Source organism: Orussus abietinus, unplaced genomic scaffold (assembly GCF_000612105.2).
Source record: "Orussus abietinus isolate OABI.00-Male unplaced genomic scaffold, Oabi_2.0 scaffold560, whole genome shotgun sequence".
NCBI classification, from domain to species: domain Eukaryota; kingdom Metazoa; phylum Arthropoda; class Insecta; order Hymenoptera; family Orussidae; genus Orussus; species Orussus abietinus.
In genome coordinates, this window is record NW_019394725.1 from 27175 (window position 1) to 49286 (window position 22112).

General features: G+C 38.1%; 1 protein-coding gene across 8 annotated transcripts; it reads right to left on the reverse strand.

Moving 5' to 3' along the window:
- Window positions 1-3677: 3677 nt before the first annotated feature.
- On the reverse strand, window positions 3678-21278 carry LOC105702606 (dynamin). Of its 8 annotated transcripts, none has more exons than XM_012430294.2 (18): window positions 20311-21276; window positions 19287-19360; window positions 18375-18524; window positions 18046-18249; window positions 17792-17984; window positions 17464-17673; window positions 16461-16660; window positions 16175-16320; window positions 15937-16094; window positions 14520-14546; window positions 13073-13244; window positions 12747-12992; window positions 12541-12552; window positions 12245-12256; window positions 11723-11929; window positions 11252-11427; window positions 10516-10707; window positions 3678-3782 (listed from the first exon to the last, which is right to left on the reverse strand). In XM_012430294.2, the coding sequence occupies exons 1-18, from the start codon at window positions 20472-20474 to the stop codon at window positions 3770-3772; spliced, it is 2556 nt and encodes an 851-aa protein (XP_012285717.1). In that variant the 5' UTR covers window positions 20475-21276; the 3' UTR covers window positions 3678-3769. The 8 variants fall into 8 exon arrangements, with proteins under 8 accessions (XP_012285717.1, XP_012285709.1, XP_012285711.1 ...); XM_012430286.2 differs by lacking the exon at window positions 3678-3782 and adding an exon at window positions 5841-6495 and having other exon boundaries at window positions 20311-21278; XM_012430295.2 differs by lacking the exon at window positions 3678-3782 and adding an exon at window positions 7343-9904.
- Between the last annotated feature and the right edge of the window lie 834 nt (window positions 21279-22112).

Below are 22112 nucleotides of genomic sequence, written 5' to 3' on the forward strand. Positions count from 1 at the left end.
GTTTCTAATAAAACTCGTAGTTTTTTTATTGCTTTAAGTCATTTATAGGACATTCAGTTAATTTTGAAAATGGTCTAAGTCACTTCACCCTTTAAAAACAACATTTTCCTATGAAATTCACCCAAAATTTCATATTCATAAAAAATTAAAATGTTGCATGATATAAAAATATTTTTTAACTTATTCAAATGCAATTCATTAAATATCTCGAAACAAGAAATATATGACTTAGACCACTTTCATAATTATGGGCACATATATGAAATTTCATCAACGATGGAAAAAACTCCTTCGGTCGAAATACTTCCTCGTCAAGTTTTTCAAGCGGTTTCTTCGGCAATTTCGAGAGAGATGGTAAGAAAGTGCATAAGTTGGTACTCTCAAGTAGTAACGCGTCACCCATGATTTCCCTTAATGTTCATTTCAGACGCTTAACCACATCGTTTAAGCCACATTAGTTCATTACGAGCGATGAATGAAAAACGGAGAAGGCCCTGTAAAATCAAAAAATCGAAAGAGTCGAGTGCGGCGACACGTCGCGCGGAAATCGGAGTATCTTCGTCTGCGACGCTCGCTTAAGTTCTCGCCCGCCCTCGGGCAGCATTAATTCCCAACTGTAATAAAAAATAATCTGTAATTGCACTTCGAACAGCTCCTACGTTTCCACGGGATCGCGGCACGGCATTCGACTCGAGAGGCCCTCCGCCTTTTTAATCCATTAATATCCTATTAATTATTTCCTGCGGGGGGCGCGACATCGGGCAACGTGTACCTCCTCGGACATGTCTGGGCTAACGCGTGTGTATGTACATTACTCTGTACGCCTATGTCGTGTACCTAGTGCGCCGTAAACGCGCACTCTCGGTCCTCTCCCTTCTCTCACGTGTTAGTCACAGGCATTTTGAGGAGCTTCGGAAACAACCAACCTTTTTCGCATTTCTCTTTTCTCTCTCTTAAGGGACTAAACAAGAGCCTGCCGCCTTTGCAGTACGATTATTCGGTTTACCATTACTCGTATTATTACTATTACTCCTGATTAATATAACCATTACAGGAGAAGATATTCGCGATTCAGGATTTTCATGCAAAATTCCTGAAGCTGTCTACGCTATATCACATCCTATGTCTGAGCACGTATTATTCTTTTTTTTTTTTTTTGGGGGGGGGGGGGGGGGGGGGGAGGGGGGGGGCGGATCAAGGAATATTCCTTGTTTTCATAAATATGTCAATTATTCACCGTAGCGCGATACCTCTCTCTCAATTTGTCCTCTTTCTCTGTTTTTCTTTTCTTTTCTTTACGCTGCACGACTGACTTCTGCTCTACGCGGAGAGATTCATTAATACGTAATATATTTGTATATATTACGAATATATATATATATATTTTTTTTTTGTCTCTGACATAACAGTTCCTCACTACCCCCGGAGAAAAAGTGTACAGTACAATCACAGCGATCGAATAGTTTCTTTCCAACAGCATGACATTTTAGAGTCTCTCGCGCGCTTTTCTTCCCGAAGGACGGGAAGATCTTCCATGGAATGTATGGGGAACCCGGAAATGTAATTGGAATGTTTTTAACCAAGGAAGAAGATAGGAAAAGCCCTACAGGTCGCACCTATAGTGTCGGTAGACTTTTCAGGACTGCAGTTGCATGATTAATAATGTACATCTAGCTTGCTGCAACATCCTCTTTTTAAATGACCGCGGCTGCATAATTGATATTGTACGTCCAATTAGCTACGACATCCTCTCATAAATAAATGCGCAATCATGAACTTCCTAGGAACTTCCTAGTTGTGGAATCCCCTTAATCCCTAGACTCGTAAAAAATATAATTCCACTTCTAACGACGTTAACTAAATCCATCCCCATCTCCTCGACAGACCTGATTTTATGCGATTCGGATCCGTCTTCGATTTTAGATTTCGACTTGCGCAGAAAATCTTAAAATTGGAGACTCGTCTGAATAGTAGACGAAAAACAAAACCCAAAAAAAAAAGACACCTCGCTTTTCTGGATTTGATCTACTTTGTTCTCGATTGCAAACGTTATCAAAACGAAGTCGGAGGACGATTTGTTTGTACTAAATAAAAAAAAACGGCACCGTCAAAGTTCTAACGCTAAAAAGTCGTAGAAAAAAAATGAACTGCAATTATTTAATCCTCGACGGACAATGACGCTACCTCTCACCGGAAGGCTACGATTCATTTAAATCCCCTTAATCTCTAGACTGGTAAAAAATATAATTCCACTTCTAACGACGTTAACTAAATCCATCCCCATCTCGACAGACCTGATTTTATGCGATTCGGATCCGTCTTCGATTTTAGATTTCGACTTGCGCAGAAAATCTTAAAATTGGAGACTCGTCTGAATAGTAGACGAAAAACAAAACCCAAAAAAAAAAAACACCTCGCTTTTCTGGATTTGATCTACTTTGTTCTCGATTGCAAAGGTTATCAAAACGAAGTCGGAGGACGATTTGTTTGTACTAAATAAAAAAAAACGGCACCGTCAAAGTTCTAACGCTAAAAAGTCGTAGAAAAAAAATGAACTGTAATTATTTAATCCTCGACGGGCAATGACGCTACCTCTCACCGGAAGGCTACGATTCATTTAAATTGGCGTCATAGAAAATTGATTTCCTGATGACTCGAGAGTTCCGCTCGAGCCCAGTAACTTCAGTCGGTCGATACCAGCTCGAATATCGAGTGTCTTAACAGCTGATAAAGATGAACCTCTTGGCCATTGAACATTATACATAATGTTGCAACTACCGACGAGCAAAATGTCACCGATCGAATTCTCTTAGACCTTGCGGACATCTTGGAAACGCAAGATGTCGCCTTTACAGGAGATATTATTTACGCACTCGCTATAGAACCGCCCCAGAGGATCATTGCCATCATCCTAGCTCTCGGAGTCATGCAAAGAGTTACACGATCGCGTGGAAATTCGCAGTTAACCGGCAGAGGAGAGGCTCGAGTTATTTAGACGATTAGTTATCATTCTCAACCCTGAACAGTCTACCATCTACGAGTTAAGGAACAAGAAGGGCAGATCGGTAGAATATATATTTATATGTATATATATATATATATATATATATGTGTAACCGTAGCGGATCGGAAGCGAGATTCCTCCGACTTGGCATCGAAAGCTACGACATTCCGTGTCTGTGTGTTCTATTTACTTGATCCTGAATGCATCCATCAGCTCGTTCATGGCGGCATTAGCAGCGGCTTGCGATGCAGCCTGTGTCACCCTCTGCTGCAGACCGCCCCCGCGGCTAAACACACCACGTACACTCAACTTTCTCTCCATCGATCCTCCACGAAGGCTTTGCACCTCGGACAGCCTGCTCAAAATTCACCTTAGAAGGAGACAGAAGCCGCAAAAACAATTCCGAGGAGCAACGTGAGAGAACGCACTTCTTGGCTTCCTACACGGTGGAAAGCAGATTGAACGCGACGAAAATAGAACAGAGGGAAAACCTAAAGATTACACTTTCTCCGTCTAATGCGCGCGTTAACCTGTATTTAAAAAAAATAAATAAATAAGTGTTATAATTAAAATCGTTTGCAAGATCATAAAAGCTCTCTACGTACGGTGTTAATATCTCCTCTGAATAGTCTTGCTCCCTTTTCTCCATTTCCAGGGAGAAGTTTAAGTAGGCTTTTCCTAGTATACATGGTTTACATCAAGTGAACCCATTCAGAATTCATTCTGGTAAATGTCAACGGTTTTATGTAGGCACACTTTTCTCACTTAACGGCACTCGCTTTGGGAAAAAAAAAAATATATATATATAATAAAAAAGGTTGCGGCGCGTCGGGTGGCTCGAGCGAGTACCGGTCGGAAAAGCTCTAAGAATAAACTAACAAACAAAAAACACGACGGGTCGAATGGATATTAACGTGAAGCTTTAGCGCTTCCAGTTAAGAGAAGCTATTTCGTTGAGCTGATCGTTAATTCATTATTTCTCGATCGATCTGGCATTCCTTCGCGTTGCACGCTTCATGCAGGCACCGACATTATTCCTCAAGGGAAGCGAAAAGTGATCAGCAAAAGCGTTATATGTTATGCTCATGGATACTAATCTGTATGAAGAAGGTAACTTAATATAAAATTCAATATCGCGCGGCAAAGTGTATCACGTGTGTCTTGTGGGAAACGGAGCTTCAAGTATGTTAAGGTGAAGTGAAACTCCCTTCAAATTAGTCGATTCTAATACAACACTTTTTTTCAAGGGTATTAGACCAAACTGTCCCAAACTTTGACACATCACTCCTGATCATCTAAGAATTGTCCTGACACATTCAAAATTTGGAAATTTCAACAAAATTTTTTAAATCAGCCCAGACCAGAACCAAAATGGCGTCGAACTCTCATATTTAGATCAATACATAATTATCGAAGGCTCTGATATGCGAATTGAAAGGGTCAGAACAATTTTACGACAATTTAGAACACTCTGGTAATCGATAAACTCGCATTTGAACGGGATAAAGGCAAGAAAAGAGTTGTATGCGCTTCTATGCCAAAACGATGGTAATACGAGGTCTCGGAGTGGAAATTTAATTGACCTGGAAATCACAGATGGCGCAGGGGGTCCCTCTGCAGTTAATTAGGGCCCCAGAAGGCATGAATCCAGAGGATTTCTGGAGTTTTACTTCGATTTCTTTATAATTAGTGTACGAAAGCGACAAGTGGAGTATGCCATTTGGTACAATACCGAATATAATTCGACACAGCTGTCGATATAAAAACGAACGTCGGCAACGTAAGCATTTAGAAAAATCTTCTTTATCGACGTCGATCAAGTTCCTCGACGTGTTTCACTTCACCTTAAGTGTTAATAAATACACAAACTATAAAAGTGTAAATATGGGTAGGAAGGAGATACCACGGAATGTCAAAGAAAGCTATTTTCTTATTTCAACGACTAATTGCTAAGGAAAGATGCGTGAATAATTAATCGGCAGGGAGTATTTTGCAAGCTCTTCAATTTTCCCCTGTGATCGATTAATGCAAATCTCATGTCTCTCTTTATTCTCGAAATTTTAGAGTCCCTTTGTGATTTGATTTAACGTGATTAAATTCGATTTAATGTACAAAGTCAGATAAGAACGATTCATTGGTCCCTAGAAATTAAGAATATTGTTATAAAATTCAAAACTTTATTGTACAATCACTAAAGACTGTGTCTTATTCGTGGAAAGGATCAGTTAATTCGATTGCGCGTTGTTAAAGTAAATCTGGCAATGAAAAACATATAAAAACGATATCGTAAGTATCTTAACGTTCTTTCAGAGATACTTACGATATCGTTTTTATATTTTTTCATTGCCAGACAGATTTCCTTGAACACCCCGTAGTAGATGCGATAGCTAACAAATTAAATAAGAGGATTGTTCTCCAATTAGGAACATAGACATTTAAAACCAGATATTCGCAATATAACAATTGCATGCCGAAGGTGTTAGGCAAATACGCAATTTGGTTAACGAGGTTTTTTTCTTTCTTTTCCTATTACGTTTTAAATATAATGGATACAGGACTACAGAAAGGTGTGGATAAAACTTGCAACGCGACGAGATCACCGAAACCAATTTCTCACATAATTAAAAATGTCATGCTGTTAGTAAATGGTCAAGTATTCTCGATTCCTCGGGGAAAAGAAAAGAAAAAAAAAAAAAAAAAAAAGAAGGAAGTCATTCACCGTCCGATATTTTCAATCGGTATATACAAGTATCATGTACATTGCGGCGTTCGAGTGCAATCGAACAAACTAATTTACAACAACCGGTGACTGACACGTCGTACCTAATGCTCCTTCTTCCAACTTAGGGAAAGTAATTCATTATTAAAATCCCCAAAATCGTTTTCTACGTCGCTAGTTATAGTAAAATTAGGAGCAGGGGTGTGCAGGTCCTCGGACAGATTCACTACGCACCTTGCAACATAGACGTACGAACACATCGATACATATTCAATAAAAATAATTCGCAAGTTAATGACGCTGTAAGGGGGGACGTTTCATACGTGGTAGAATAATTCCATCTCTACCGCGGGGTCATGACATACAGACGCATTAACACATTCGAGTACCGGCAAAATTAATGAAATTCTGAAACTGATTGCCGCAACTTGTATCGTTAAAGCAAGAATAAAAATGATAAAATTTTTATAATTTGTATACTTGCTTTATAAGTAGACAATAGACCACTTGTTATTACTATGCTGAATTTATTTAGCATCATGTTACAGGTATTTCGGAAAAGTCGAGGAACAACAAAATTTAATATCTCTGGCTAGTGTGATAAATCGAAAAACACTGAATTTTGCATAAAGGAATTTTACATAATTTGCATATATAAGAAGTGTCACGGCGTTTTCCACGAGTTTTGCAGACTCCACAACGCTTTTGTGGGTATTTCGATTTCCCCGTTTGTGCAATTCTTTCCAATCGGTGTGTTATGTCTCCTGAAAGTCTGTAAGGAGGGTCAAAGTGAGGTGCTCGGCCCACTGATGTTGAACTACTGCTTGATCAATTTTCTGTATCACGATATTCAGTAGCAGAAGAAATCCATTCTTCTGCCAGAGTTTGTAAGAACTTGGAAAAAGTTATATCGGTAGGTGGATTAAGGTGAAGTGAAACCCCCTTCAAATCAGTCAATTCGAATACAACACTTTTTTTAAAGGATATTAGATCAAACTGTCCGAAACTTTGACACATCACTCCTGATCATCTAAGAATTGTCCTGATAGGTTCAAAATTTGGGTTTTTGGAAGAAATTATTAAACTTAGCCGAGACCAGAACCAATATGGCGTCGAGCTCTCATATTTCGATCAATATACAATTATCGAAGGCTCTGATATGAGAAACGAAAGGGTCAGGACAATTTTACGACAATTTAGAACACTCTGGTAGTCGATAAACTCGCAAAAAAAGTGTTGTATGCGCTTCTGTGCCAAAACGATGGGAATACGAGGTCTCCGAATGAAAATTTAATTGACCTGGAAATCACAGATGGCGCAGAGGGTCCCTCTGCAGTCAATTACGGCCCCAGAAAGCATGAATTCAGAGGATTTCTGGAGTTTTACTTCGATTTCTTGATATTTATTGTACAAAAACGACAGGTGAAGTATGCCATTTGATAAAATATCCAATATAATTCGGCACAGCTGTCAATATAAAAATGAACGTCGGCAACGTAGGCATTTATAAAAGTCTTCTTTATCGACGTCGATCAAGTTCCTCGACGTGTTTCACTTCACCTTAAGCTTACGATAAAAAAGAAATGAATTGAAGAGAGTACAATGTAAAAGAAACATGAAAACCTTCTTTTTGTCCATTAGATTGATTATCGCAAAAATGAATAATATGAAAGATACCGATCAGCTTGGTCAACGCCTTTCATACGTTGGATTGTATTTCATTATGCATTCAGGCTTACGAACTTGCTGTCCAGTTTTTTTTATTTATTTTCCCAGTCTCAACGATATCGGTATTGTGTATGGTAGATATCATTCGGACATCCCGATTATCTTTCCATTTGAGAACTAGTACCTCACCTTTACGCCGAAAATCTAATTCACCTATTTTCAATCTGAGATCATTTAGATCCTTTAGAAACCCCCTATTCTTACGTATGGTACCGCAAATACGAATTTTCTTCATCAATAAGCTTTCAGCTAATGTAATGCTATTATAATAATTGTCCATGTATGCATGGTGCCATAAGTTTTTGTTTTTATTTAAAAGTGAAATAGTTTTTTTCTAAAGTCTTTCCTTTTCCACAATACAGCTGAAAGTTACAGACGTATCCAGTACTTGCCTCAGACAACATTCTGACTAGTATTCCGTACTTTGTTATTTTGCTCAAATTATAAACTCTAAAGGACAATCTTCCACGATATGGTATCATAGCTTCATCTAAAGAAAGCCCCCTATGGCTTGTATACAGTGCTAAATTTATTTATACGATAATTTATTACGGGTTGAATTTTTTTTCATAACCTGCTTGGATTTGACGTCATTTCTGCATTATTGGAAAAGTGGGGAAAGCGCAAAATTCGAAGGAATCTATGCCTTGTCATTATTAAAAAAAAAAAAAAAGGTGTCGCGATTGACGGACGTGTTGACCAATAATCATGTATTTTAGTTTTCTATACTTGTCCCATCAAAATATTTACTGCAAAAAATTATTTCATCTCGGAAACTGTAGTATTGCACCACTCTTTTGTTTTCCTTACACATTTATACCTCCGGTGCATCTGATCATAATATCTGTTAGTTTCAATTGTGACCATTTCTATAAAATCATCATCAATAACTAGTTCGACAATTTCATTTATACTTTGAGGGTTATTTGGATGTAGCTTGACACCTGAATTACCGGTAAACATTTCAACGTTTCTTTTTGGATCATATTTTGTGCACTGATTATCTGTTTGATAATTACTGTCGCTGGATTAGCTGTCATATATTATCTGAGTTTTACACACCTCCGCGTAAATTGCGTTACTATATCGCTGTCCGTCTCGTTATCACTATGAAGTTCCGTGGATTCAATCTCGGAAATCTCGTCAGCACGTATTTCTTCATTTTCCATTAAAACGGTAAATTTTTTCAAGATTATTATGTATATGGGACAGATATATTTGATAAAACTAACAAATCCAGTATGAAAGCACTGAAATATTAAAATGCAACCTAAATTAAACAACGTCAATAATGGAATTGTACAACTTAATATATCTTTCTCCTATTCGAACACATACATGTGATAATAGACGCTTTCAGCAAGTACTCTCTCAGTGAGCCAATAGACAGCATTTTGAGCAACGTCTTGGCTACCTCACATTAGATTTTGACATTCGACCGTTCATGCGAAATGATTCGTGAAAAGTCGAGGAAAGTCTTGATCATTGTTCCTTGCCTTTGTTTTCATTCGCTCCCAAAATCCAAATTTGCAACTGAGACAAGTGGAGTCAACAATATTACGTCTTATTTGGCTGAGTTGCTCAATGGCTGCGTCCTTTTAGTGTATTTCAAATCATAACTTAGGCGGTTTGCCGCAACCGCCGCGCCACCTAACGATTAGTGAGCCAACTAAGCGGGACGTGATTCACGTCAGCGGCAATCAGGAATAGAATTTAAAATGACGTGAATTCACGTCAGCGGCTGCGTCCTTTTAGTGTATTTCAAATCATAACTTAGGCGGTTTGCCGCAACCGCCGCGCCGCCTAACGATTAGTGAGCCAACTAAGCGGGACGTGATTCACGTCAGCGGCAATCAGGAATAGAATTTAAAACGACGTGAATTCACGTCAGCGGCAACCAGGAATATTATTTGAAAAGACGTGAATTCACGTAAGCGGTCGCGAATGTGTTAATTGGAACTTCGGTTTTTAACATTACAAGAAAAAAATAAGAAACAAAGGCAATTGGTCCTCTCGAAAGATACCATGAAGTACGCTTGCCACCGCGTTATCCAAGCCGATAAATAACAAATTAAAAATAAGAATCCATACTAATGTAGGCAATATTCCAAAACAAGCTCGGTCGACCAATTGGAATCTTATTTTTTATTCGTTATTTCTGAGAACGTGTAGTGGGAGGTGTAATGTCATAAACAATCGATGGCATGCTATGTGTCAGGTTTCATAAGTGATTTCCTTAAAGTACCGAAACCGTAGACAACGGTCGCTCTATGTCGCTCCACAGGCAAATTGCACACCCCCGTTAATATTATTCGCGCGATTCATAGTACATGGAGACACAGAGTACAAGTTCGTGGGAACACGTTATGCGTTAAGTGTTTAATGACACTAAATGCAACAGATATACTGATTAGTAGCGAATAGATGTTAGTGCGAAGACTTATTGTCGGCGCCTGCAATAAAAAGTGAAGTTAGCACCAAAGCCCCGATCACACAAGCCATCAGTTTTAGAGTGAGACTGACAAAGTTCAATGCCTCCACTGATTAGAATTGAGATGTCAAAGAAGGGAAAAGAGGATGTATCATTCTGTAATAAAATCCCAGACTGAAGGCGGGATTTGAAGATGCACCCGACGCATTTTGACAAGAAACCACTACTGTTTACAAGAAAAATACGCGTCATTGAATTAAACCAATACATATGACGTAAAGGCACAAAGCAAAAAAGAACAAGGAAAACGAAGATTTTAATTGCCTTCCCTACAACTTTACCGTAAAATGAGCGGCTAAACCGAGCTTCGATCGAATGCTGATTTATTCCAGTTGAAATTTGTTTAACTCCCTTAACAAATCAATCAACCTTCCTGGTATATATTTTTTTTTAAATTAAAATTCACCGTACATGTACTCCGATAAGTAACAATTAGAGATTTCATTTAATAAATGAAAGATGTGCCACTCAGGTTGTAGATAATCCCTTTTCAAAATCTGTCGCGGCATTCTTCATGTGTTAGATAGTAGAATAACGTTTTTTTTTTTTTAGCGATTTGAATATTCTACTTACGAAGGTATTAGAGGAGGAGGTAGGCCAGGTGTGCCACGAGCTGGTGGAGGTGCTCCGGGCCCAGGCCGATTAGGAATAGCTGGTGCTGGACGACCAATAGCTGGTACTGGTGGGACACTTCGAGTGTTTGCCGGAGGTGGAGGTGGCTGAGATGTCCCTCGTCGTGGACCACCAGGCGATGGCGGGGATAATCTATAAATGTAAACAAGTTTATGCAAAATCTATAGCTGAAAAGTTCTGAGCACCCTCCAATTAACGACTATGCTTTAATACGGTTTATTTATATCAGGGAATAATTAATTAAAAATAAAAACTAATATAAAAATGCTGAAGGGAATTACTTTGTATTAGAAAATATGAACTAAGACCACCAATTCACCAATTAAACAAAAAGGCAGGCCATGTATTCGCTTGTTAACAGTACGGATTTATGTACTTTGATGGTTTATCTGGCCTACAATTAATTTTAACCATTGAAAATGTTCATAAAGACAGTTTAAAATGTTTTAACTAGATCATACATACACCGAGCGGATTTTAATAATTTTTATGACAAGTTAGACGAGAAGTTTGTCTTATGAAACACAGCCTAGTAATTTGTGGAACTGTATACAAAAATAAAAAATATGTCTTACCCAAGACTGTCACAGTGAAGATTGAGCATATGTAGCAAAAGCGAATAAAAAAATTATAGATTAGAAACTGAATGATTCAAATCCATGAAGACATTAATTACCTTGGATTTTCACCCGATGCCAACCAATCGTTCTTAACTGGAGGAGGCACCGGTGTCGATACTGTTGCCATCGAGACATCCCCAATGATACGAAGAGCTTCTTTGCAGGCGTGATACATGCGCAGCATTTCTTCTCGCTTCTGTGCTTCCTCTGGAGATTCTTCCATCATGGATGCCTAAATATTGGATAGTAAAAATATAAATACACTACGAAAAGAAACCATAATAAATTTTATTCTCCTAAAACAAGATAATGTAAATATACTCATGGTCATTGGTAGCTTTTATCAAATGACTTTAAAGGAGATTAGGATTTAGGAGGATGAGAGAAAGGGCTTACGGTGAAAGTAGGAATGAATTCCTTCAAAGTACATTTGTCTTTGGACAACTGAGGGAAGAGGAAAAAATGTTACGTCAGACTAAATTGAAACTAAAATATGCAATTAATGACCTGAAAGAATAACAACTTACTTGATCTCCACTGGCATATAAGTGTGCCAACAGTTCTCCGTTGATAAAATCTTTTGCATTGTTGATGATTAAAAGCATAATAGTCTTTGGAACAAGGTCTCGCGTAGTCTTTGTGACAATTTTCATGTAAGAGTCAACCAGATTCCTAATTGTTTCCACTTGGCGTTCAAGTTGAGGATCCATCGATGACTGACCTTCTCCACTTCCCTGGGATGCAACATAATAATATGTTAGATACATGCATATCTTATCTCTTTCCGTTATTTTAAAACCGTCTCTCATACTACTAGATTTTCAAAAACAATACAGCATTTTGTCAGATTATGCCTAAGCACTAGTCGATTAATGAAAAATAAAGAGAGAAGTTAATCTAGCAGCGTGCCGATGCTTCATAAATACGTAATATTGTGCTGGATCGGGTTGAGGTGTTCGATGTTCATGTTAGTGTTACGTGTTGAACATGTTTTGTAAAATCGTTACAAAACTAAACAGTCATTCGAGACATCGAACTATGGTACCAACCTCATATCCTTCCTTTTGGCCGATTTAGATTTAAAGAGAAAAGTATTGATTCAATTGCACAATTAGTTATTATCTAAGGGAATGGTTCGATTAATAAGATACTAAAAAAATCAACTCCTATTAATTCACTCGTTATACAGTTAAAATTCTATGAAACTCCAATTCTTAAGTTTTCCAAACTCGACGATATTAATTCGTTTCTTGTTAATAAATCGGAATTACGATTATACCAACCCACCACACGACTAATAAAAAAGAAACGAGCCTTAAGTCGGCAATTTCTTTTCACAACTCACCCGCTGCTTATCCTAAAATAAATCGTATACACTGAGAAATATGCACACAAATAATGGCAACGAATTGAAATTACGAATTTTTTTTTTCGAATGTAGGACTTCACATCTATTGCCCGATCAATTATATGAAATGTAGTACAAGACGAGAAAAAAAGATCTTGGAAATGACATTCTCTTTAAAGTGACGATATAATGTTCATACGGACCTCTCCCTCGCCATTGGCTTGCTCCGTAGATTTTTCAGGATAAACTCCGGCTCTAAGGAAGGAAGCCTTCCACGAGTCGACATCGTCCTGGGTCTCGCAACTCAACTCGAGTTGTTTGTAGTCTTTGTATACGTTCCTGCCATCAGGATTGAAAAGGGCAAACAAGTGACGTCGGGACATGAAACCTTGTTCCAAATCACGAAGCTTCAGTCCGTCCAATGGCAACATATACTTCTTCTCCCGTTCCTTTTAAATATAAACATTATACGTAAGTATATGAATTATCCTTCTGTAATTATCTACTATAGAACTATAGGAATAATTACCTCTTCATCCTTGAACCACGAGATGCTTTCCGAGGTTAAGACGAACCAATAATCTTTGGAACCACCCTTCATAATTCCCAAATTGTGTATGCACATGTACCCCTTGCGAATCACTTGATTGCCAAGAGTGTGCCGGCCAGTTTTAACAGCATTCTCCGAGGACTGTTGGGCACTGCAACATAAAATACATTGTACTATGAAACATTACGTCGAGGATAATATTGTACTGATACATTGATGCAGGATATGACAGGCTAAGTTGTCTTTTAACGTTTTGCCGATCATTTCGAATATACCTTCTAGCAAAGAAATATATCCTAAAGAGGCGCAACAACGAAAGAAGAAAAAAAAAAAGAAAAATAATAGAGGGCGCAAACAGCATGTTTGATGAAAGTAGCATCAAAGTAGCGGAGAGTCCAATCTACTCAGTAATCTAAAGGAATGGAAGATAAATCTGAAATCTCGCAAAAAGAAGAAATAATTCAAGAAAGAAGCAATCGTGTAGAAGTTGGAAAGCAAAGGAACGAAAACTGATATTGAAATATGTAATTTAATGATTAGACATTGAGTTTTTTTGTCAATGGCATGTGCCCCTGCCTGTTTGTTGGCACATTTTTAAATGAAATGATTGCACCAAAAAACGTGAGTTTAACGATTAACGCTTAAAACATTTCATAGTAATGCTAAGCAGCCTAAGAATGCATCGTGAAACGATAATATTGAACACGCGTGTAAATGTGATTCGTGCAACATCGACAATATCGTGGGTACAAATAAACGTAACTATATCGTTAGTGGTGTAATAACGTATCACCGTGCAATGTAGACTTATCATTTAACGTGATTACTCTGAAGTGCTAGAAAACCGATACCTTCCATATAACGCACGCGAACACTTATAAAGAATGCTGATGATCTTTAAGCAATTGTCAAATTCAAAGAAAAATGATATCATTTGTACACTCGTGTATATTTTCCTTTCAATATGGATAGAAATTACAAACGAATGACATATCACGTGAATTACAAACTGTTCAATTGTTACGTCTACTTCACGTAGCTGGTCGATATGTTCTACTTATTTTATATACCGATCCGGAGTGAAATATTGCTCTCTCTTTGAAATATATGAAATCTTTCCAAGACTTCTACCAAAACTGAGAATCAATGTTGATATTAAAAGAAGGAAAAAAAATCAATAAATAATTATATTCCAATTACAAGCAGTTACGTACACATTTAACTGCGGTTACATTGCATGAATCAATAAAAGAGTAATGTTATGATAAAGATAATAGTATGCATATGTCTAGGCGCAAAGTCGGAAAAGTACATAAAATGTAAATTGGGGCACAGTAATAGAAAGAGTAAAAAATGTGACAAGAGAAAGAGAAGAAAAAATTGTAGTGTAGCAAATTTCCTTTTTGATGTATCTTAATGGTCTTACCTTGCATTATGGTAACTGGATGCCGCGCTGCCGGTGTAATTAAATAATTGTTTTTAATTGTGGAGTACAATACAGTTGAACATGGAAATAGACACATGGTGAAAATAAAATCCCATATTCTGTTAGAGCATAAGTACCATTGCTGTTTGAGCATGAAGATCATGCTCCGAATTATTAATTACTTATTCATTTGTATTTCTGATGTGTGGTATGTACGCTCGATCATTATTACATTGCAACAGTGACTTAAGATTAACCCGTTCAATGTTGCACTCGAAAAGCATGTTTTTAAGTTAAAGAGAAAATAGTGTACGAGATTTTACACAATTGTCCAGAAATGTGTTTGCATTTGTGTCAAGCTCTATACCCTGATTATTCGATAGTACAAATAGCTCAAGAGACGACTGTGCGATAAAGAAAACAGTTGACATTAAACAGTATGAGGTCAATATGAGAGGAATTCGAATAAGTACGATGTAACTATAAAATGCGTATGAAGAATTCTATGACGAACAGCACTAATGTAATGCGATTAATGTAACATGTACGCGTAGTAGCCACATAAAGAGTGTCTTATTCGCCCGTTGCTACATATATTGATTTTCTTTTAAAGAAACACGTGATAAACGGTTAAGGCAAGATTTCTAAGCGGACTAGCCTTTGCCAGGCATGCGTTGACCGAAATAAAGTCAAATGATTTAATGAAACAACCCTACGAAGTGCAATCTATCGTCTACAGCTAAACGTACATTTAAAGCTGTGTGAGAAAGAAGTTTTTGTGCTGTCGTAAAATATGCTTCATCGGTTGATTATGGATGTTACAAATAAACACTATTTAAATATTGATATATCGGTACAGTACGATTCTTTGAAAAAAATTTCTTTTGAAAGAAATTGTTTCTAAACAATGATAAAATACGTACATGCACGTGCGTTATATAACGTAAGTACTTTACGATAATTTGGTTCTCATCATTTTTTAATCAAATAACTGGAACTTTACATTGTTACTATGAACTTTTATATAGTTGCTTAAACGGACGTATTACCTTCGCTGAATTCGCATTAATATTTCAGTCTCATTGTGGAAAAAATAACATTAGAAATATAAGACTATCTACTTGTAACATCAATGGTAATGAAAATACTGTTTAATTCAAACTTCCGTTTGAGTCCTCCTTTTGAACAAACAATTAACCCTATTTTTAGCATAATTTATTATACAGGGTAACAGCCACGAAAGAATAAATGGATATTTTTCAATAAGAACAAAACGTGAGTTTGCACCAAAAATTGCACTACAGTTAGACCGAGGTTTAATGATTACTTGACAATGCTTCGTTTTAATTATAACCATTTGAAGTGTTTCATCTACCAAAATACCATCGTAAATATTTTAAATGGAAACTGTACTCACTTAGCAAAACCGATGAAGTCCTCGTGATTGGTATTCATGTACGCCAATTCGCAATCCACCAAGAGTACTAACTGCTCCTTGCAGAGCTGTTCACGTTGCCTTATATGCGTGGTTATAATTCGTTCCGTTTCTTCCCTTAACCTGGGATATCGAGCCATCTGTAAAAGGAATAAAGAACAAAATTAATAATTTAAGAGATATACTTAATATTTTATGTGGAAGTAAGAAAACACCTTACCCGATCTGTACAAATGCGAACGACATTGCTAAGTTCCTGTACGACTAGGTCAACACACTTCAAACTGGGCTCTTTAAGCCTATTTATTTGCTTTTTAACGATAGCTTCAAAGGCCATGTCCGGAGTAAACAAACCAACCCTGATACCTGAATAAAACAAGAAAGATTTTGTTATGTAGTGCAATAACGCTTTTTTGACGATTAGTTACGGATACGTACAAATAATATTAATTAATATCAACTTAAATTGTGATAATATTAGTAACAATAGCAATACTCTTACATACCATGAATGTTTCTAATAGCAAATGCAATTTCTTTCCTTAGCTCTTTCTCGTCAAATTCCATTTTTACAATTTCGAAGGGGAAACGTTCATGGAATAATCTGTTTATCTTAGCACCTCCGCTGAGCTCCATAGTATTAATTTGTGCCGAACCCGAACCTTCGATCGTTCTTTCAAAGTCTGATTGAAGTTGTTGTATCATCCTTAAAAAATTTTTACTTTTAGAGACAGCACAAGTTTCATATATTTTTATACTACAGAATATGGGTAGAGAGCCTTGATTTCTCTGTATTTCAGGAAAATGACGTGAACACGAAGCATTAAATTATTAGAACAACCTTATACTATAATTAGTTTCGAAAATAATGCAACAAAATCTTCAAAAACACCTTTTTGCCACGAGAATTAGATTATTTGTTACATTGTGTAGCAGTTTTAACATTTCACACGATACAAATTATTTCACAAAAAGAAACACATCAATCATGTACCACATTACTTGTTCATTTTCCATAAATCATGATACATGAATTCACAAAAAATTATCCTATATTGATCATTTAATGATTTCATGCACATCACACAACTGATTAAACGAAATCACAAAACTAAAACACAGAATACCTACATACACAATTGAAATGATCTGAAAAATAAAAGAAAAAATGCTTTGAAATTCAGGACCCTCTACCCATAGAATTATATTTCAAAGGCAGAAGGAAGAGAACACTAGGTTTTCGAAGATATTAATTCCCTTTGAAGACGAAACGATACAAGTATTGGGAATACTATTGGGAATATTCCGATGCTTAACCATGAAGGATTAACGAAATTAATTTATGTGATGTAAATAGATCAAGAATAGCAAAAAAAAAACTAAGTTATGGTTAATTCAAAAATATTAAGAAACAGGGTATAAGTAGCCCAAGGCAACTCAAGACCTCATTTTATTAAGCTGGATGTAGTTTTGTGTATATCACACAACGTGTTAAGATATTTTACTTACTGTAACATCGCCTTCGTTTTAATTGCAGGATCGTCGGGCCTAAAATGTTTATATTGTTCCACATCTTTTTCTAAAGTAAGCTGTTGTTTTTGTAGCCGATCTCGAAGAGAAGGTAAAGTATCCCTGATGTGGTTGGTCAGTTGTTGATTAAGAACACGTTGCAGATAAGGTGTACCCAACCTTTCGGCTAAATGTCTATAAGATGGATGGCTAAACACAAAAAGATAATACAAGTCATTCTTCATTTCATCTTGGCCTTTAAATAATAGTATTAGTCACACATCATATAATAGTTTCAAGTAAAAAAACAAAAATAACAGCTAAGTACCTGAGGAAGAATTTTCGTTCCGCTGCCAAGGCATTTTTAATATCTTTGCGTCCTTCAATATCTTTCTGGCTTCTATTAACTACACCTATGTAACCTCTGCGCAAAGGCAGCAGTTTATTTTCCAAAATGTCTCTTGCATCAGTGCCATCATCCATAAGATCCAGCTTAGTGATGACACCAATTGTGCGCACACCTATATATGAAAAAAAATTCTTGTATATTCTCGCTAATACATTTGGACGTATATAACTTACCCTGCGGGTCAACTTCCTTGGCAAGTTTAAGAGCATCGCTATTAGCCAGGTCAGTATTTGCTGGAGTTACTGCCAAAATTAGACAGTTTTCTCTTTTGATAAACTGGAATATCATTCCCTTTATCTGAGCCTCTATGTCTGCAGGTTGATCGCCAATTGGAACTTTAGTAAGACCCGGTAAGTCGATCAAGGTCAAATTGAGAACTGTTAAACGAGTAGAATAAGAAATTAATTATTTACTATATTCCATGATTATCGGAAGTATGGTTAAAACTTTAATTAGATTAATCATTTATTTAATTTGATAATATTCTTTAGTAAGGCCTTACCATTGGGAGAGTACACTCTAAGATTGATGGGTATGTTTGAAATGCCCTTATTACTACCAGTAACACGATCTGTTTCAGCTTCAATTTCCCTGCGCACCTCATCGAAATCCACAAACTTTTTCCCTTTACAATGCAAAAACTCAGCAAATTCTGGAAAATAAACCATAAACAATTAAGAATCACAATATCCTGAAAAGACATGAATTTACACTCGATGTTTTCAAACTCTAATACATTATGTTTAATATTAATTTAATTTAACACAATAAATTTATAAATTTGAACAGGTCCGAAAGAAATGAATGGACATTTGATTTGTAAGAATTACAGTAGAAGAGTGCTTAATTATTAAATAATCTTACATGCATTCATTCCAAGATGCAATTAAGCCAAATTCTACCATTTACCGTGTAATGCAATGTCTCCAAATCATGTACAATGGGTAATTAATATTCATTGTTGTATTATTATGATGTTATTGTATTACTGTTTAAATAATCTGTCGATAAAGCAGAGTCCATTCTTCTTTGAAATAATTCTTACCTGCCATATTCATTTAATTTCCTAAAAGCTCTGCAGTACCATTTAGACGGTACACCCTGTTAGCCCGTTAACCTATTAACCTGTGATATACAGTCGGCATACCAATGAGAGAATATAACTCTCTACATGCTCGTATGTATCGCATGGAACATATATCAAGGTATCAGTACTTTTATGTTTGGTTGGGCATTCAAATGTGATGAAAAGTAAAGCAAAGTGTGCGAAGCATCAAAGAGAAAGGAGACAATAAAAAATAGTGAAACACGATAAGGAGACATTTTATCAAAGGAAGCATTGATACTCGTAATCACGTAGGTTTAAGTACAGACAATATAACAGATAATTAATATTTTATCTGCAATGACTCACCAGTAGTGCTGTTAATCAGTTGTAAAATAAGGGGTCTTCTTGTTACGATTCCTGACCCTCTAGGCAGGAAGTCCCTGTAAAAGAAAATAACGTTTAAAATGAGTATAATATAAATTTCACTTTTTTTACAGAAAACGGTAACAAAAATGATGTCATCCTACAACGATCACTTAACCGCGCTCAAACCCACCTTGTACTTAAGCCATCATGCCGACATATACCAATGCCCTGATGTCATCATTTAATTACAAGCTCCCACAATTATGGTACCACGTCGGACCAAACGTTTATTTGTTTTAACGATTTTAATAACGAAACACATTTAAAGAGCCTATGTCATTTGCATTTCATTAGAGAGTATCTCATAAATCGAACAAATAGTGATTTCATGTAGGCACGTCAACCGACTGGCATTTACCGGTTTATTACTCATAGTCCGCTTTTCTTTCTTACATAAGAAATTCTCAAAGCATATCCAAAGAGCTGTTTAGCCAAGAAGATAACCACCGTTTATTAAACTAATATAAGAATCTGCTTCGCTCGTACATTAACACAAGAGGCAACGAATACTAGGCCGTGACAAGACGGCTCAACAAAAACGAGACTGCTTTGTCGGAATCGTTTAATTATACCACGGGTTAAATTAAAATCAAATAAACCGCCAGATCCAATCTGAAATACTCGTTCGATACTAGGTACCTCTCGGAGCATTAAAACATATATTAAGCTCTCAAGTCGAAACATCGTCAACCCTGGGATGGAAACATTTCACCCTCGGAGAGGTACTTCGAGCCAGCGAAACCCAGTGACGCTCCAAGAGCTACCTAAACCAGCATAGAATTTCGTCTCGCGACAACTCGCCCCTGCGAACATCATCCAACCTTCGGCGTATATCTGTCAAACGCATCGTGAACGTTTAACGGAACGTCAATGAGGAGTCACGGCCTGCCGCCACACCTCGAGTCAGAATTCGAATGCGTGGAATCCGGGCGAGTTCTCGGAAGGGAGCGAAGGTTCGACTCACTTGCCGACGAAGTTCTCGAGCACGGAACTCTTCCCTGCGCTCTGACCGCCCACGACAGCGATCTGCGGAAGGTCCAACTGCATGTGGACCCCGAGCTGCGTGAAGGCATCCTGGAGCTTGTTCACGATGGGAATCAACTGTTCCATACCCACGTTGCCCGCCATGGTTTCGGAGTCGGTCGCTGGTGGTCACTGCCGCAGGAACCAGGATCGCCTCTCCCTCTCGCCGTCCCCGTCCCCGCTGTCGCGCGGCAATCGACGGCAATCGACGGCGGGCGCGTCCGGCCGTCCGGGGGCTACCGAGGGTCGTCGCGGCCGACACCGAGCTGCCCCTGCCGAGCGCCGTTTGCCGTGGGAGTGCCCGGAGCGCGAGGGTCCCCCTAACCGCGGCCCGATCGACTAGGAAAACCGAGCAAAATGGCCGATTGACCGAGGAGACGAGACGGGACGAGCCGAGCTCACCAGCGCTCGTCGCACCGAGGACCGCCGACCATACTCGTCGCGCAGCGCACCACAGCGAGAATCGAACCCTCCGCGGACGCTTATGCAGACGCTACGCTCGCGGACGCATAAATGAGATCCAACCTCCAGATTCGGGAGTTAACGCTTTAATCGATAACCGAAGCTTGCGCACTGACGGCTCCGCCGTGACCCAGTTTCGGCTCCGAGATAAAATCCATATCGGCGGTGGCCACTGCTGCCGTCTTTTCGAGCACTGCCACACCGACTCCCGACCGCCCGTGACTGCCTGCGTTTCGTCTCCGATGCCGTCGACCGCCGATTGCCGCTGGCTGGCACGCCGGTAACCGCGGGACTGCACCCCGATGGGATCGATCCGCCGCAATTACTAATGGGAACGGAAAATGAAGAGCCGACGTTCCTCTCGACGTTTGAATCTACCCGCTCGCGCGACTCACTTTCCGACCTCGGCAAACAAAACGAAACGTTTTTCCACTTTTTTCATAAGATCGCGAGATAAAGGGGGAGAAATGTTACTAGATTCAGGTTTTGCGATAACGGTTATTTTCATTTTGGGCGTTTACCCGACTCTCATCTTCAAAGAAATAGATAGTCGCCTCGAGCTACGTTCCGGTAGTTGTGGATCGCCCTTAAGGGTACGTTCCTGTTTCTCACCATGAATACCCTAGGTAAGAAATTTATAGGCTTAGTTTACCCCGATCGTATATACAGACTCTGGTATATATATATATCTACCGCCTAGGTTCACCATTGTTTACACTGATAGTTTGATAAAACTACACCTTTAGTATGCATACTAACTGATCGGTGTAAACTAAAGTTTATGCAAAGTATATCACATTTTTATCATAGTAACTACGTCTCCGTCATACTCGAAATCCGGGATTTATCGGGTCCAAACCCAGGAAATCCAAACTTAAATGTTGATCGAGATGCTCAGAATCAAGTCTTTATATTTATTAATGCGATAGAGACACGCAATTTACTGGATTCAGGGCGTTTATTACCAGAGAAGGCAGGTCCGCTCATCTCTGTTATTACATATCTTTGACGAGAGCGCTCACTTCTCGCACTTTCATCTCACGTGGGTTTATTCGCCGAATTACGTATTTGCTATATGAAAGAACGAGATCACTAACATTGCTGGTCTAGTAATATTGTTAAATAAAGGTAGATACCTTGTAAATCGAAAATTGTTAAGAGGTGGTGGATTATAGGCAGGAAAGGATGGGAAAGGCGAGAAGATAAAAAGCCGTTAAAAGCAGATATGAGTTGGGAGATTGCTCACGTGCAGGGTCGCGCGATCGCACCGTGTGCTGCCCT